The sequence below is a fragment of the Podarcis vaucheri genome (genome assembly GCF_965113315.1).
Source record: "Podarcis vaucheri genome assembly, chromosome: 3".
Taxonomy (NCBI): Eukaryota; Metazoa; Chordata; class Lepidosauria; order Squamata; family Lacertidae; genus Podarcis; species Podarcis vaucheri.
In genome coordinates this window covers 39,677,856-39,692,821 of record NC_138761.1, presented here as the reverse complement: position 1 = coordinate 39,692,821, position 14,966 = coordinate 39,677,856, and the positions used below count along the sequence as shown (strand labels likewise).

The window sequence follows — 14,966 nt, the reverse complement described above, 5'->3', positions numbered from 1 at the left end:
TGTGGCTGAAATGTGTGAATAGACGAGCCTTTGCCAAGTCAATTAAGAAAAGAAAAGCTGTTGCACACAGTCAAAGATACAAAATATTCCTCATAATGAAAGAGGTTAGGTATGTGCTTTCAAGCTGGTGGTTTCTTGGGGTTGGCACGTGTTTTCTTAAGAGAGGATGGTTCTCTTATTTGAAGGGCTGCCTAGTCCAAGTTCAGCTTAAAGATAAAGAACCACAAGAAGGGAAGATCTTGAAGATACCCATTGATGGTGAGCACCTGGAGAGCAGACTGAGCACACACACCTGTCTCTAGTGGCCACCAGTGATTTTCCTTATTCTAGTAAGATGCACCATTGCAGCAATTATTTCCAAATCATATCCATACATATGCATGCTTTTTTGATGACACGTTTCCTTTTCGTGTGTGAAGATACTCAAGCAGCCACCTTAAGGTTTCTAGATAAATACTTGGTAATGAATACCAAACATGTACATAGTAAAATAAACTGAAAGTAAAATGCAACTTACTAAACTGATGTGTGGGGTCCCCAAAAAAATTCTTTTCACAGCATGATGGAGAGTCTACAATCAAGCTGCCAATAGCTCTTGCACTTCAACAACCTAAACTCTGGAAATCAAGGAATCCAAGGCAGGGCCTTCTGTGCTGGGCTCAGCAGTCACAGAGGGCTCAATGGCATAAGGCAGCTTGTAAGATATGCAGGATCCAATCATGCTGAGGTTTAAAGGAAAGTTGGACCAAACAAACCCACCTGCTTTTGCAGGACCCCTTGCTCAGTAACTTAAGAGGATGCAAAATTCAAAAGCTGCACCATATTCCCAGTTCTTTATACAGTCCTGGTTTACTTTTTTCTGAATAAAGAAGTACTAACTTTATCTATATGGCACAATTCTATGGCTAAACTCAGCACAGCTTCCTGCAACTGTCCTAAATAATCTTCTTCTGTTAGCATCACACTGTTCATCTTGCACACCTGGGATCTGATATTTTGAAGATAATGTGAGCTTATTATAGTTCAACAAAAGTCAATATGAACATTAAGAATAGAGTCTCTAACATTAAGTACCTGGGCCAAATCTTGAGAAACTTGGCCTCTAGCTCAGGTGGCCTCAATGGATGATAAGTCAATGTCTATTATTCTTCATATCTATTACAACGGCTAACAAAAGTAAATGCCACACTTCTGAATATTCCATCTTGGCTACAGCAACCTTTGATCTACATCAGAACAACAGGGGAAGGTGGTTGGCAAAACATTTTGCTTTAGGGCTTCAATAGCTCTTTTTTTGTTAGTCGCTGTAATAAATATAATCACATTGTTCTAGCATCCAAAGCAAATTTGTCCAAAGTGCTGTTTGACAATTTCGTCCCTTGCCTCTTTTTCTCTCTCAAGTTGCTTAAATTGTGAGCCTGAAGGCAATGACCTGGTTTGTTTATTTGTGCACAGTGCCCAGCATGTATTAGGGACTTTATTAATATTAAATGTTAATGGTGAAGGTGATGAAAACGGAGCCTCCAAAATCCCCTGAATCTAAAGTTATTTGCCCTGTATACTGTCTCTGTGCATGGTAAGCAACTATAGATGGCTATATGGGTTATGAAATTCCTTAAAGGATTTGCTTCTAGATTTCATCAATATGCAGGTAGCACTCAGTTCTATTTTTCCATATAGCCTAATTTAGAGACCAGTGTCTGGAGGCAATAATGGCTTGAATGAGGGCCAATAAACTGAATATGAGTCCTGATAACAAAAGGTACTGTTGATTGGTGGTTACTAGTGTTCTCCTTGATTCCACATATATGTGGCCTGGCAGTGGTGACTCAGGGGTGAGAAACAGTCACCTGGACAGGGCCAGGAAACAAAAACTTCACCAGACAAGTGCCAAATACAAGTAAGAGAATGTAAGAAAGAATACAGTGTGGGAGTAGTGATGCAATTTTCTGAAAATTTCAATGTTGAGCTTAACTGCAGATTTTTTCCTTCATCTCAACAAACATTTCTAACATATTAAATGCATTATTATACAAGTTTCTGTATTTTCTTAAGGTAACCAACATACGAAGAATTATATAAAATAATGCATATAACTGTATATAAAATAATTGTGTGTTAATGCAGGGTACCATATTACATATGTAAGTATTTTTTGTGTACGTGTTTGTTGATAAATAGTTGGATTTAAAAGGAAAAGAAAAATTGGCAATGCATGAGGTGCTTGATGCAAGAGGTGGTCCGATTTGGACAAAGTGCATTGGGCTGGATACGCCAAATTCCATGTATAAATCCATTTAAAATTGATTCCTCCTCCATCCCTATGAGGAAGACACAGTTTCCATGGTCAGACACAAACGTTTGAAATAAATTTGTGGTCCGATTAAGCCTTGGCTCAGGTCAAGTGCTGATGCTAATTTTTCTACATTCCTGTGGCAGTTATTAAAATTGCTTAGACGGGCCAGCCATATAATTTCTGCATGGCATTCCTGTTTCCCATATAAGTTTAACTTTTGTGTGTGTGCCTCTCTTTCCTATTGCCTGGGGCAATGAAGAAACAGAATTAAAAACTCAGTTTTGTGTTATGTGGCATATTATTGGCTCAAATTAAGACAAGGCTGCATATTGGCCTCTTCCTAGGTTAATGAAGGATTCAGAGATTCAGTAATGCACACTGGTCTAGCTCCTGAATGGGCAGGGACTATGATTCAGTGGTATAGCGCCTGCATTGCATTCAGAAGTTCCCAGATTCAGTCTCTGGAATGTTCCATTCAAATGATCAGGCTGCAAGTAATAGGAAACTCTTCTTCCTGAGACCCTGAATTACGACTGCTAGTCAGAATAGACAATACAGTGGTACCTCAGGTTACAGACGCTTCAGGTTACAGAAATAGTACCTTGGGTTAAGAACTTTGCTTCAGGATGAGAACAGAAATTGCATGGCGGCAGCTCGGCAGGCCCCATTAGCTAAAGTGGTACCTCAGGTTAAGAACAGTTTCAGGTTAAGAACGGACCTTAAGAATGAATTAAGTTCTTAACCCAAGGTAACACTGTACTGGGTTAGATGGACTTATATTCTAACCTGGTATAAGGCAGTTCTGTGTTCTGCATTCAAATGATCACTCCAAGCACCCTAGTCCTGGGTCTTTGATGCCTTCCTCTTATCTTTAGGCACCATCCAAGGCACTATATTTCATCTCTTAAACTTTAAACAGCTTAGGCAATGCATATTTTATAGACCAGCTCCTCCTATATGCCAGGGATTCTATGGTATTTGTGCCAGCTGAACCCTTGCTTGTATCTGCCTTTAGATCTATTATAGGCATTCTCAGCGGTTGCTACCTATCTATGGCTGCTTCCAGACTGCTGCCATTTTACAGGTGGGAATCCATTGCATGCTGGCAAATTCGGGTTGTGCAATAAAAAATGGGTTTGCCTCTGTGGTACATGAAACCTGCTTCAGAAAGAAAGAAAGAAAGAAAGAAAGAAAGAAAGAAAGAAAGAAAGGAAGAGAGAAAGAGAGAAAGAGAGAAAGAAAGAAAGAAAGAAAGAAAGAAAGAAAGAAAGAAAGAAAGATTGGGGCAAGGAAAGTGATGAGAAAATGCACTAGAAAGTGTGGGATTAACAACTGCTTGGCGTAATGTCGTATAGCTACAATAAATGTGTCAATGGTGCATAACCTTCCTGAAAACTTTGTGCGAACAAATCAGGATGAGTGCTGAATAAACGGGCAATCTGGAAGCAATCTCTGAATGCCTCTTTTGCAACTCTGCCAAAGTTCCTATCTGAACATTATCTGTAGGAAATCCAAGGGGGTCAAAAACCTAAGAAGTCATTGAGAAGTTTGTGATGAATGAGGGATTATCTTAGCTTTCTTATATGCATTCTTACATTTATTTCAGCTAAATATTTAAGGCACTTTCAGCATGTTTGATTTCCCTTTATTTTTTAAAAACCCCACTTATCTGAAAAACATTTTTTGAATGTTAATACTCTATTTCGAGTCTAAAGATTAGATCAGCAGTAGGCAACATGGTGTCCTCCTGATGATGTCGGACTCCAACACCCATTAGTCAGCATGGCCAATAATTAGGGATGAAGGGAGCTATAGTCCAACAACAGCTGGAAGACACCATGTTGGCTGACCTTGGATTAGATATACAAAAAGGGTAGATAAAGTTTGGGTCATTGACACTTACCTACTGGGTTGGGGTAGCTGATTGCTGAGAAAGGAAACAGAAAGGGTTGTTTAGATTTTTATTAGATCATATACAAATACAAATACTCATTGGAAGAAAATGTTTGAACTGTTCCCAACATATCTGATTAGTACTCATGCCCCTTAGCATTCTGTTACTCTAAACCAGCCTTTCTCCCTAGACACTGACGGACTACAACTCCCATCATCCCTGACTTCTGGCCCTTCTCACTAGGGATGATGGGAGTGGTAGTCCAACATCATCTGGATACCCAAGTTTCAGAAAGGTGCCCTAGACTGACAACAAGAAATTATTCCATCGTTCAAAAAAGAGGGAAGTAGTTTTACTATATCTCATTCATGGAGCCTTATGGGAACCAAGAAAGCTCAAGAGAATAGGTACAACCAGTTGGGAGGGAAAAACAGTGGCAGCTGATATTATAAGGTTAAATCCCAATGTGAAACAGGATTTATGAAGAGAACTGTATTGAACTGTGACTTAGCTTCCTGTGAGAGAAAACCATGTATCAAATGGATTTGAATCTGAGGCCCTGTGCATAGCACCAAAATTCTGGGTGGTAGAAAAATGCAAAAGTGGGGACTGTTTTATGATTCATGGCAAGGAACCAGAAGCTCATATGTGAGTGGAAAGGACTCTGATGCCCCATTGAAGCTGAAGCTCACCAAATATTTTGCACTTGGGACCCCACTGAAAATCTGCCTATGTGTCCTCCTATCAGCAAAGGATTCATGGATACAAACAGTCCAAAGAATCTGATGGCAGTGGATGAGTTGGACAGCACATATTGCAGATCTCCTGCTTTTGCTAAGGAGGCCTGACTGAGCTCTGCCTGAATATAAAATGGCCTGGGAACCACACAGAGATTACTAAGCTCTCTAGAAGAAGAACAGTGTGTCAAGTGGAACAAGGAAACAACCCAATCTGATGGTGGTATGTGTATGGCCTCCCAAGCCCTTCAAAGTTATTCTGAAAAATGGCTGACAGGACTAAGGTTCTCTCTGGAGAAATACACCCCTTCAGGGTCGTGATACTGCTGTAAAGGGGCTGGTCACTCAGTAAGGTAAGAGAGCAAGAAACTTACGTTCTATATAGTGGATGGTGCGGGTAGCCATGTCCCCAGACCCAAAGCGGGTTAGGGGTGTGAGGCGAACTTCATAGCTCAGAGGCACCTTCAGGTCAGTCAGGAGGTATTCTTGCAGCATGCCCTTTTCCACCTTCCGCACAGAAATGGACTTGGGGGGCAGGTCCCTGTGATTCATCTGAAGAGGCATAAACCAGGTTTTGGTTAGACAAAGAAAAGGGTTTTGAAATCTGAACACTGAAAGCACTTAATGAGTTTTCTAGTCTGGGTGTTCTGTCTTCTCTCTTCTTGCTGATTATTAACTATAACATAGGCTACTACAGGTGCTCTATGCATTCCTGTATGAATTTTTGTTGTTTAGCCGTGTCTGACTCTTCGTGACCCCATGGACCAGAGCACGCCAGGCACTCCAGTCTTCCACTGCCTCCCGCAGTTTGGTCAAACTCATGTCAGTAGCTTCAAGAACACTGTCCAACCATCTCGTCCTCTGTCACCCCTTCTTCTTGTGGCATGGTGCTAAAACTTAAAATATGGAGCAGGATTCTGCATCCTCAACAGTTTTTTTAAAAAAACAAAACAGCCTTCATTTCTAAAATATGGAATGCTAAAGACTCCAAGTGCACCTGAGTCATGGTTCCAGTGGAAAGAATATGAGAATTTTGCGTTTGGGGCAGCAGAACCATTTCCCAAATTACAGAGCAAGTAAGCCACTGTGTAATGTTCAACAGGGTTCTGCAGTTAATACTGCCTTTGCGGGACTCACCTTTCAAACATATGTTTGCTACATTCACAATTCACATTTATAGGTATATATCATATAAGCATAATTGTGCATATGGAATGAACATGCATGTGCAGTGGATCTGCTCAGGCGCTTTAATGAGCCCTCATCGGTCATGAGCAGAGACTGCTGGCTGCGATTCCCCCTTGACCCGGCACATTCACTCTGTATATTAACAGCTGAAAAGGGCATTTAGGCTTGAATCAAAACTAGCTACTTGGCTTTAGTTTCATTGTACTATTTTGATAATGAGCTCCTGCCAGCTGCTTCAAAATATGCCCACTTAGAAATATATTACTGCTATTTCATGCTGAAGGTTGAGGGTGTGACAGCTGGCAAGTTCTGGGCCAAAACTTGTGGCCTTCTCCCTCCTCCTTTCCCCTCTAGTTCCACCAAGCCATTCTGGAGCATGTCGAAGTTTTGTCACACTGCCTGTAAATGTGCAGGGAGATGACGAGGAGGGAGGTCTGTGCATTATGATGGTGGAGGCAGAAAGAGACCAGTGCATACGGACAAGGAAGCACCTACTTCACCTGACCTACTTCAAGCAGTGAAGAGGAACAGAGAGAGAATTGTTGGGAAGCGCTGTATGGACCTGCTATTAAGTGTTAGCCAAAGCCCACAGATGACCCTAATCTGGTCAATAGCTGACCTGCAGTTCAGACGTATAATTCCCAGATGGAAAATTACTACTTCTGGATGAATCTGTGAATTTTGGTTTCTTTCCAGTTGTCATTTTCCCTGCCTTAAGTTCTGTTGTCCACATTTCTGCATCAGTTTCCTTTTTATCTTAAAGACATCCTCATGAAAGTTTCTCAGCATTTTCCTGCAAATGTATCAAAATCTACACAGTTTTTATATGCGGTTTCCCCTGATATATTGTTATTTTCACTAATGTGTATTTCAATGCATACTTTCTCCCGATACATTATTGGGTTAGAGAACAGCACCACAAATTCAGAGAAGTGCAAATTTTGAAGGTTAGCTGAGCTTCGGTTCACATATTGTTTCAGAAAGTTCGAATAAAGTAGGTTTCCATTAAAATTCAAACTGAACCAAATTTATGCCCCATCAATACTACCACTTAACTATTGTTTCTTAAACAAGCTGTTTAAACTCCAGGTATGTCCAGGTTGTTGAAATATACTCAGAGTCGCAAAGTGATTTCATGCTCTTTATTCAGCTCATAGTGGTGAGGAGGAATGAATGAATGTCCCCTCACAGTATCTGCTTTATATACATTATTTACACAATGGGCTGCACATGATTGGCTAATTCTGGAATTCTACTGTAAGCCAATCAGGTTGTGGATTCACTTCTATCTGGATCAGGATTGGGTGGTTCCTGCCAACCAATCATACTGCTGCATTGTTCTAGGACCAATCAGACTGCTGCATTCTGAATCCTATTGTTCTAGGACTAATCAGACTGCTGCAATTTGGATCCTATTGTTCTAGGACCAATCAGACTGCTTCAGTTTGGATCCTATTCAACTCAGTACATAACAGTTGTCTTCCATGCATCTTCAAGTAGAACACTGTCTTGTCTGAGGGCCCATCCAGACTTTTGCCTGTCCTGCTGCTTCCCACAGGAGAATCCAATGTTTACCACTGAATTGGAGCAAACATCTGTTGGGTATTCTGAAGACTGATGCTTGCTAAAATTCACTGCTAAAGAGTGGGTTCGACGTGGCAAACAGAACCGCTCAGGCTTGTGCCTAGAAAGCAGAAAGCTGCTCAGACAAGTGGACGTGTGGACAAACCCTCCCCTACACTCTTCTGTTTTTGTAAGTGGAGATGGTACGACTGAGACCTAGGACAGAGGCAGCTTCTCAGAGAATGAGCCAAATAAAATGAAAATCATATTGTTTCTGGAATCCAGCCAGGATCCATTTTTAATCAGTGTGTGCCTCATCTGCAAACATCCACAATGGATACAGATTTGAACAGCACCCCTATAGATGAGTCGTTCTGTTTGCCAGCTTTCTCACAGTCTCATCCAAGCAAGACAATATCCTACTTCCAGGGGCAAATCCCTTCATATATTTCGGCATGCAACACACTATTTCCTGGAAACAATGTAAAGTGTGATAGCAGAATCAAGAAGAAGTCTGATAGCAGGAAAGGAAGGCTATTTTGCAATTATGAGCCAGGATTTTTGATGGTGAGGCAGCAATCCCAAGGTTAGGGAGAACTGTTCCATTATGTCCAGCACACACCAAGCCATCTCGGGGAAAACCCACATAACATAACTACTACACATGGAATGGCTCCTGTAATATTTTCAACTCCCTCTTGGCTTGCTCTGTTTGCAAATGCACTGTACAAAGGGCCCGTATAGTTGGAATTTACTTTCTAGTAATCATGTGATCTCCAACAGTTCAGGGTCTTGTAGGGGAGCAAACTGCATGCATGAGATAGGCCTCTGATTTATCTGTATCCATCTATCAAACCCATGGAAGGTGTCTGGCATCAAGATATCAATAAATGATTAATATCTAGGATATTCCTCCAGATAACCCAAAATGTGTCTTCAGAGGCAGAGCTAGCTGCTCCGGCACCCGACGCGGCACACATACTGTGCACCCGGGTGCAGGGCTAGCTATCTGCGGAGGTGGGGCTGGCATCCCAGGGGGGTGCCACCCACCCGTCCCAATATTGGCCACCATTTTCTTTCATATGGTGGGATGGAAAATTGAAGAGAACCATTAATATGAAAGAAAATGGTAACCAATATTGGGACGGGTGGGGAAAGAACTGGTAACCTAAAGTCAGTTTTTAAATTGGCATTATTTTTCAAAAAGCCCTCTCTCCCTACTAGCCTGCCCCCCCGTCCCCAGTATGTATCTGCCATGAGCTGATGCTGTTCTTTATAATTAGAAGAGGGAGAGAGAAACGCTAGTTCAGAAGGAGACTCAATATTGCCAAGTACAGTAGCATTTAAACACTGGAAAAACATATGCCCTGCATTTCTCTGTCACTGTCTTTTGGACTCATCTACCTCATGGGATTGCTGTGAGGATAAAATGGGGAGAAGAAGTATATACCCCATTTTGAGCTCCCTCGAAGAAACATTAAGATATAGATGGAATAATAAATAAATAAAAAGTTTCCTGCTAAAGCCCCCTATGTCTCTCATTCATTTTGTCACCTAAACAAAAATTATTTAAGAGCAAAAAGCTACATATAGAAGAGGCAACATTAGCAGCCAAGACATAATGGGTTGGATTCAGACTAAGTTAATCTCACTCACCCAAGACTTAAAATAAGCCATGACCACCTTTCCACACTGATTTTAATGAGAACTAATGTAGCCTGGATCCAAGCCATTTTGTGAATGTATATACTCATGCACATAAATATAAAATAATATCATTCAATATATCAGAGCTTTCAAAACTGTGCATCGCGACATGTTAGTGTGTAGGCTGCAGTGTGTAGGTGTGTTGCGCGAATGCTGCCCACGCTCCTCCCAGGGCTGGAAAGGAGTTAGTTTAACCTCTGATTTGCTAGTAAAATGGAATTACTGAGTCGCAAAATGATGCAAAACTGAATTACTGTGCCGCGGAATGATGCATATCTAAAAAGTGTGTCACCAACATGAAGTTTGGAAAGTTTATATTTATATATAATATAATATATAATATATAATATATAAGCTTATATATATATATATGGTAGTAGGAAATATGCCATCTAAAAACCTCACCAGTCTTCTCCCTTTAACGGTAAGGATATGGGCCTCCATAACAGTCCCACTGTATACTGATCTCACAGTCTGTCCATAGCTAACCTCCTTTGCATCCCAAACTCCATTTCCACCCCCCAAAAAAACCCCTGCCCAAGGTAAGTCTTCTATATGATTTCTAAGCACGAGACCTGAAGCCACACAACGCTCCAGGATAAGCATAGACAGGAGCTCCAAAGACGAGCAACAAATTATTTGTGTAATATGAAAAGGAGGAGAAGCAAGGACGGGATCATTCTCTGTTTGTCTTTTGGCTGCCATTTAATCCACAAGGACTCTAGATGTGTTTTTTTTACCCAGTGGGATATTGCAAAAACATTCAGGCTGAAATTTGGCTCCAGCTGCAGGATCCTTAAACACGTTTCCCCCTCATGATTGATGATGCTAGCTTCACAATGGAGCAATACCACTGAAGGTCTCAATTTGGGAGATTTTTCATCATACAGGCCCCTTGACACCACCTCTGATCTTGCCCCCTTGTTGTGTGTGTTTTGTGCGGCTCTGCCTCGATTGAAACACCCTTTCCCTTCCTGGCCAGGCTGGCCCCAGAGCTGCGGTCTGATATTACTCTGGTACAGTTAATAAAGCACACAAAGGCACCCACACTGGGGGAAATGCGGGCTGCCTTATTAGAGATTCTGAATCCTCGGCAGAGGAGCTTGTACAGGACCCAGCCATGAGCTCATTCATCACTGGGTGCAGTTAGCTGCCAGCAGGGCTGGAGCAGAAGCACAGCATAGCTCTCAGTCTCATCCCTTTGCCTTTACCTCCTTCCATTTCCGAATAATGAGAGCAGGGGCGGGAGGTGGAAAGCACTCTGTTTTCCACATCTGCAAATGGTTTGCAGCAGACACCACACGTGCCGCTCTAGGAAAAGGAGAAAGCCAGCCTTCCCCAAGCTGATGCCTTCTGGACATTGTTAGACTGTAGCTCCCATCAGCTCCAGCCAGCATGTGGTTGGCAAAGACTGGCCTAATAAATCACCCCAAAGGCAAGCTGAGAGAACCACAGGAGGGAGCAAAGATTACTTCACACTGCCTCTTCTAACTTACAGCTTCACCCTCCAAGTCTGAAGCCAGCAGAGGCTGGTCCATTAAGGCAAATGGGGGCACTGCCCCAACAGCCTCAGTCTGCCCTCAGCTGGATCCCCTTTGCCTGTCTTCTTACTTACATCCAATCCATGGGGTGGCACTAGCTGTCAGCTTCCTCCTCTTTAGCCTTAGTGTTGCTTCTGTAGAACTTAACAAGGACAGGGACTGAATTAGAATGAATTGGCTCTGCCTTACATTGCCTCTGGCTCCACCTACTGTTGGCCTCCTTGCCCTACCAGTCCCAATGGGCACCAGCGGAAATGTTTCCCTTTACCTCAGCCAACTCCTTAAACAGACTTCATAATTAATGTCAGAACCCTACCCTGGTCCTTCATGATGTCGAAAGATCTCTTAGGCTCCCTTACTCTGCCTGTTCTCTCTCTCTGCAGCCAGTCAACTGTAACCCCCACAAAGTATTCACAACTAAGGATGTTTCAGGGAATCACAGTTTGCAAATTCCAGGATAAATGGATGTGATCGGCACTTACCGGGGTAATACAACCAGAACTTTGCTATCTACACTTCCCAAATGTTGCAACACACATTTTAAGCTAAAAAAAAAGTATCCAAATGCATTTCAAAATGCATGCTTTGAAAGTTGATACACTTTAAAATGCATTTTTACGCGTAAAAAACAATAAACCTTTTGGCACTTCTAAGACTAATACATTTATTATGGCATAAGCTTTCATGGATTACAGTCTGCTTCATCAAGTACATGGTGAATTGAAAGACTCCTCAGCCTGCTCCATGTAAATCTGGGGGCAGTTTTCATTTGCTACTGGTTGGGCTATCAAAAAGGTATGTAGAAAGGGAATTCTCTATCACAGCCAAGTCATGCTTCATGTGGAAAACAAACAGCTGGGAACAGCTAGGCATGGGGGAGAATTTCAGTCTATTTTTAATTCTCATCTTTCAAACTAATATATGGACTGCAACATAATTATCCTTCACACTGTGCATTTCTCTGGATTTTGTGATACAGCAGCCCTCATCTAAAAAACCCAAAACCAACCCACACCAAAATGTGTGAAAATGAAATGAAATGATTTTAGGGCAAAATATGTTTAAAATTGCACAGTTGTGTCTGTGTTCAAACATGTTATTAAAATACAATTTTTGTACAGCTTTTTTAAAAATGCAGATTAATGAGGAAATGTAGTAGATTTATGAATCAACACATTGACACTGACTGGAAACAGGCTGATCCATCCATCCCTAGGGACAGCTTGTGCCATACTTTGTGAATAAGCTTTGGACTATGGGCCTTCTGAAATCACAGATGCATATACAAGAATTAAATAGCACACCATTTGTTATTGAAGGATGTCAGGTATCTTAGAGGGTTTCTCGGTCACATTTCCTACAATGTGAAGTTTTGAGGAAGTACCTTTGGAAATTAACTGTGATGTTAATCAGTTAATTGGATTAACAACTATGCTGTTGCAACAGAGAGAGCTTCCATTTATACATGAAGTCCTAGAAGATATTTATCCAAAAAAGCATATCACATTCCTTAACTGAGGACCACCAAAATCAGTTCATTAAACAACATAACCAGTTATTTGTACTCCATATGCTATTTCCACAATTCTGGATCAGGTCCTGAAGTTTTATTTTAGTTCATAAAATAAGCTTAGATGTTTATGCTACTTGCTGATTGCCAAGAAGAAGAAATAAAACACAGCAAAGCCCAAGGTAATTTTCAGAGAGGCATGCTTCAGAGTAAAGCAATGAAAGAATAGCAATGAATGTGACATATCATCACATCTAGGCTTCTAAGTAGCATGCCTTAAAATTTCGTCAGAAAAGCTTGGTTTTTTCCAATCTATAAATCAATAGAATAGAAAAACAACAACTCAAGAGTTAAAACCCACCTTTAGAGAGAAATAAGAGTCAGCCACAGTTTTTCAACATTTGAGTATGAGTGTGTTTACTCTTTTGCAATAGGAGAATAAAAAAAACAACAACTAGATGTATTACTCACAAACAGCACTTTAAAAATGCAAAACCCTTTGCGGGCATCCTGACATCACCTATCCACACCTATCCAATCTTGCAATATTGCTTCTTTCTGTTTCACAGGCATGGGACTGCTGCAGAAGTTCCAGGTTATTAAAAAAGAAACATCTGGAGATAGAAACTTAGCATGTTCTGGTTGTCAATTCATAAAAAAGTTCCATAGCTAGCCAAATCCAATGTAACATTTACACATATTTGCTTCTGCAATTTTCAAGCAATGGTCCCAATAAACTACAGTGGGGATTTATTTGTACCGAGGATGCTTGGGGTGGGGTGGGGGAGATGATGGACCCAACAGGGAGCAAATAAATAAGCTTATGTTCTCAACGTCAAGTAAGCATATGTTGTTCCTGTAAATGCCAATTCCCATTCTGCCAAAAGGGAAATCAATGCAGTAACTCACTGAAGTACATGCCTCCAGTAATCCTGCTCTGCTCTGATTTGCTCTTCGAGTTTTGATGTGAGTGTTTGACCATGCTTTCTTGTTAACTATGTTAGCATAGAGTTCATATGATTTTTAGAGTTTCTGTGGTTTGAACAAGATAAGTGTGATGCTAATCATCAAATCTAGTAGAAACTGAAGCTGTAGTTGAGGAGGTATAGAATCATAGAGTTGGAAGAGACCACAAGGGCCATCGAGTCCAACCCCCTGCCAAGCAGGAAACACCATCAGAGCACTCCTGACATATGGTTGTCAAGCCTCTGCTTAAAGACCTCCAAAGTAGGAGACTCCACCACACTCCTTGGCAGCAAATTCCACTGTCGAACAGCTCTTACTGTCAGGAAGTTCTTCCTAATGTTTAGGTGGACTCTTCTTTCTTGTAGTTTGGATCCATTGTTCCGTGTCCGCTTCTCTGGAGCAGCAGAAAACAACCTTTCTCCCTCCTCTATGTGACATCCTTTTATATATTTGAACATGGCTATCATATCACCCCTTAACCTCCTCTTCTCCAGGCTAAACATGCCCAGCTCCCTTAGCCGTTCCTCATAAGGAATATCCTGCATGTTAAGCAGGAGCTCTGCCATGCCCCCGCTCCCACTGGGTATTTTCCTCTTCCAACTTCTCCTTTCATGGGAGAGTACACTAGCCATTCCCGAGGGTAGGTTTCTCCATTTACTTTAGTGGAATAAATTAATTTTTTTGAGCAGAACTGGGATTGGTTTTTGGATGTTCACTTCAAAGTGGTAAAAGGTCCATCCCAGTGCCAACATTCCAACGGACCTTTCTCAACCAAGAATGCTATTTCCTTGTTATCCAATGAGGTCCATAAAACTCTGAAATCACAAGTAGCATGAACAGTTGGTATTTTGTGTTTGTTATGCTAGGGTTTTTGCTGAGATCATTTGCTTTGTTTTCCATTTTTTTTAGAGGGTAAAAAGCATGAACTGTTTCTTTTGGTCTAACTATCTCATGGCATGTTCCCTCAGTGGCTTGTGTTAATTCTTTGGCTGCAGATCCTGTCACTTCATTGTTACTTTCCCCAGAAGTTTCTGTACTTGTAGTGGTAGTTACTGACAACAGTTCTCCTTGTATTGGGAAGCTGCGTTCTGAATCTAAACTGATTGTTCTTCAGTCTGCTCAGACTGCTCAGCATAGTCTACTTGATTTCTTCTTTTTGTAAACACGAATGTTCTGCAACTGAGGGATCATGTAGGGCTGCTTCTGCCATATGACACGATTGGCTTTAAACGTTTTGAGTATTTCCTTCTGTTCTTTTTGTCACTTTCGTTTACTAGCACCGCTTTCATATCACTTACTCATTATTTTCACAAAAAGTTGAAATTAAATATTATTGTGATTCACAATGACATAAAAGAATACTCACTTGTTCTGAAAATGCATGCTATAATGATAGACAGGGATCTGAACACTTGCATTGCTTCATAGCTGATTTTAACATTTGATTCTGAATAGCTTTAAAGCCCCCATGAACTTTATTAAACAGTAGGTATGCACTTGTGTAACTGTTATACAGGCATTGATTCGTACGTCACATATTTAATGTTACTAAACAACTGGTCCT

The 14,966-nt window shown here is 41.2% G+C and overlaps 1 protein-coding gene across 5 annotated transcripts in view; it reads right to left on the bottom strand.

Moving 5' to 3' along the window:
- Positions 1-14,966, bottom strand: part of MDGA1 (MAM domain containing glycosylphosphatidylinositol anchor 1) — a 252,615-nt gene that overhangs the window by 58,862 nt on the left and 178,787 nt on the right. For all 5 annotated transcript variants that reach the window (XR_014217394.1, XR_014217395.1, XM_082214811.1 and 2 more), the window contains exons 11-12: positions 5,302-5,479; positions 4,200-4,223 (exon numbers count right to left, since the gene is read on the bottom strand). Coding sequence is in view for 3 of the 5 variants with exons in the window: in XM_082214811.1 (XP_082070937.1) it covers positions 4,200-4,223; positions 5,302-5,479 (202 nt within the window). In the remaining 2 variants the exon portion in view is untranslated. The remainder of the gene's footprint in view (positions 1-4,199; positions 4,224-5,301; positions 5,480-14,966) is intronic.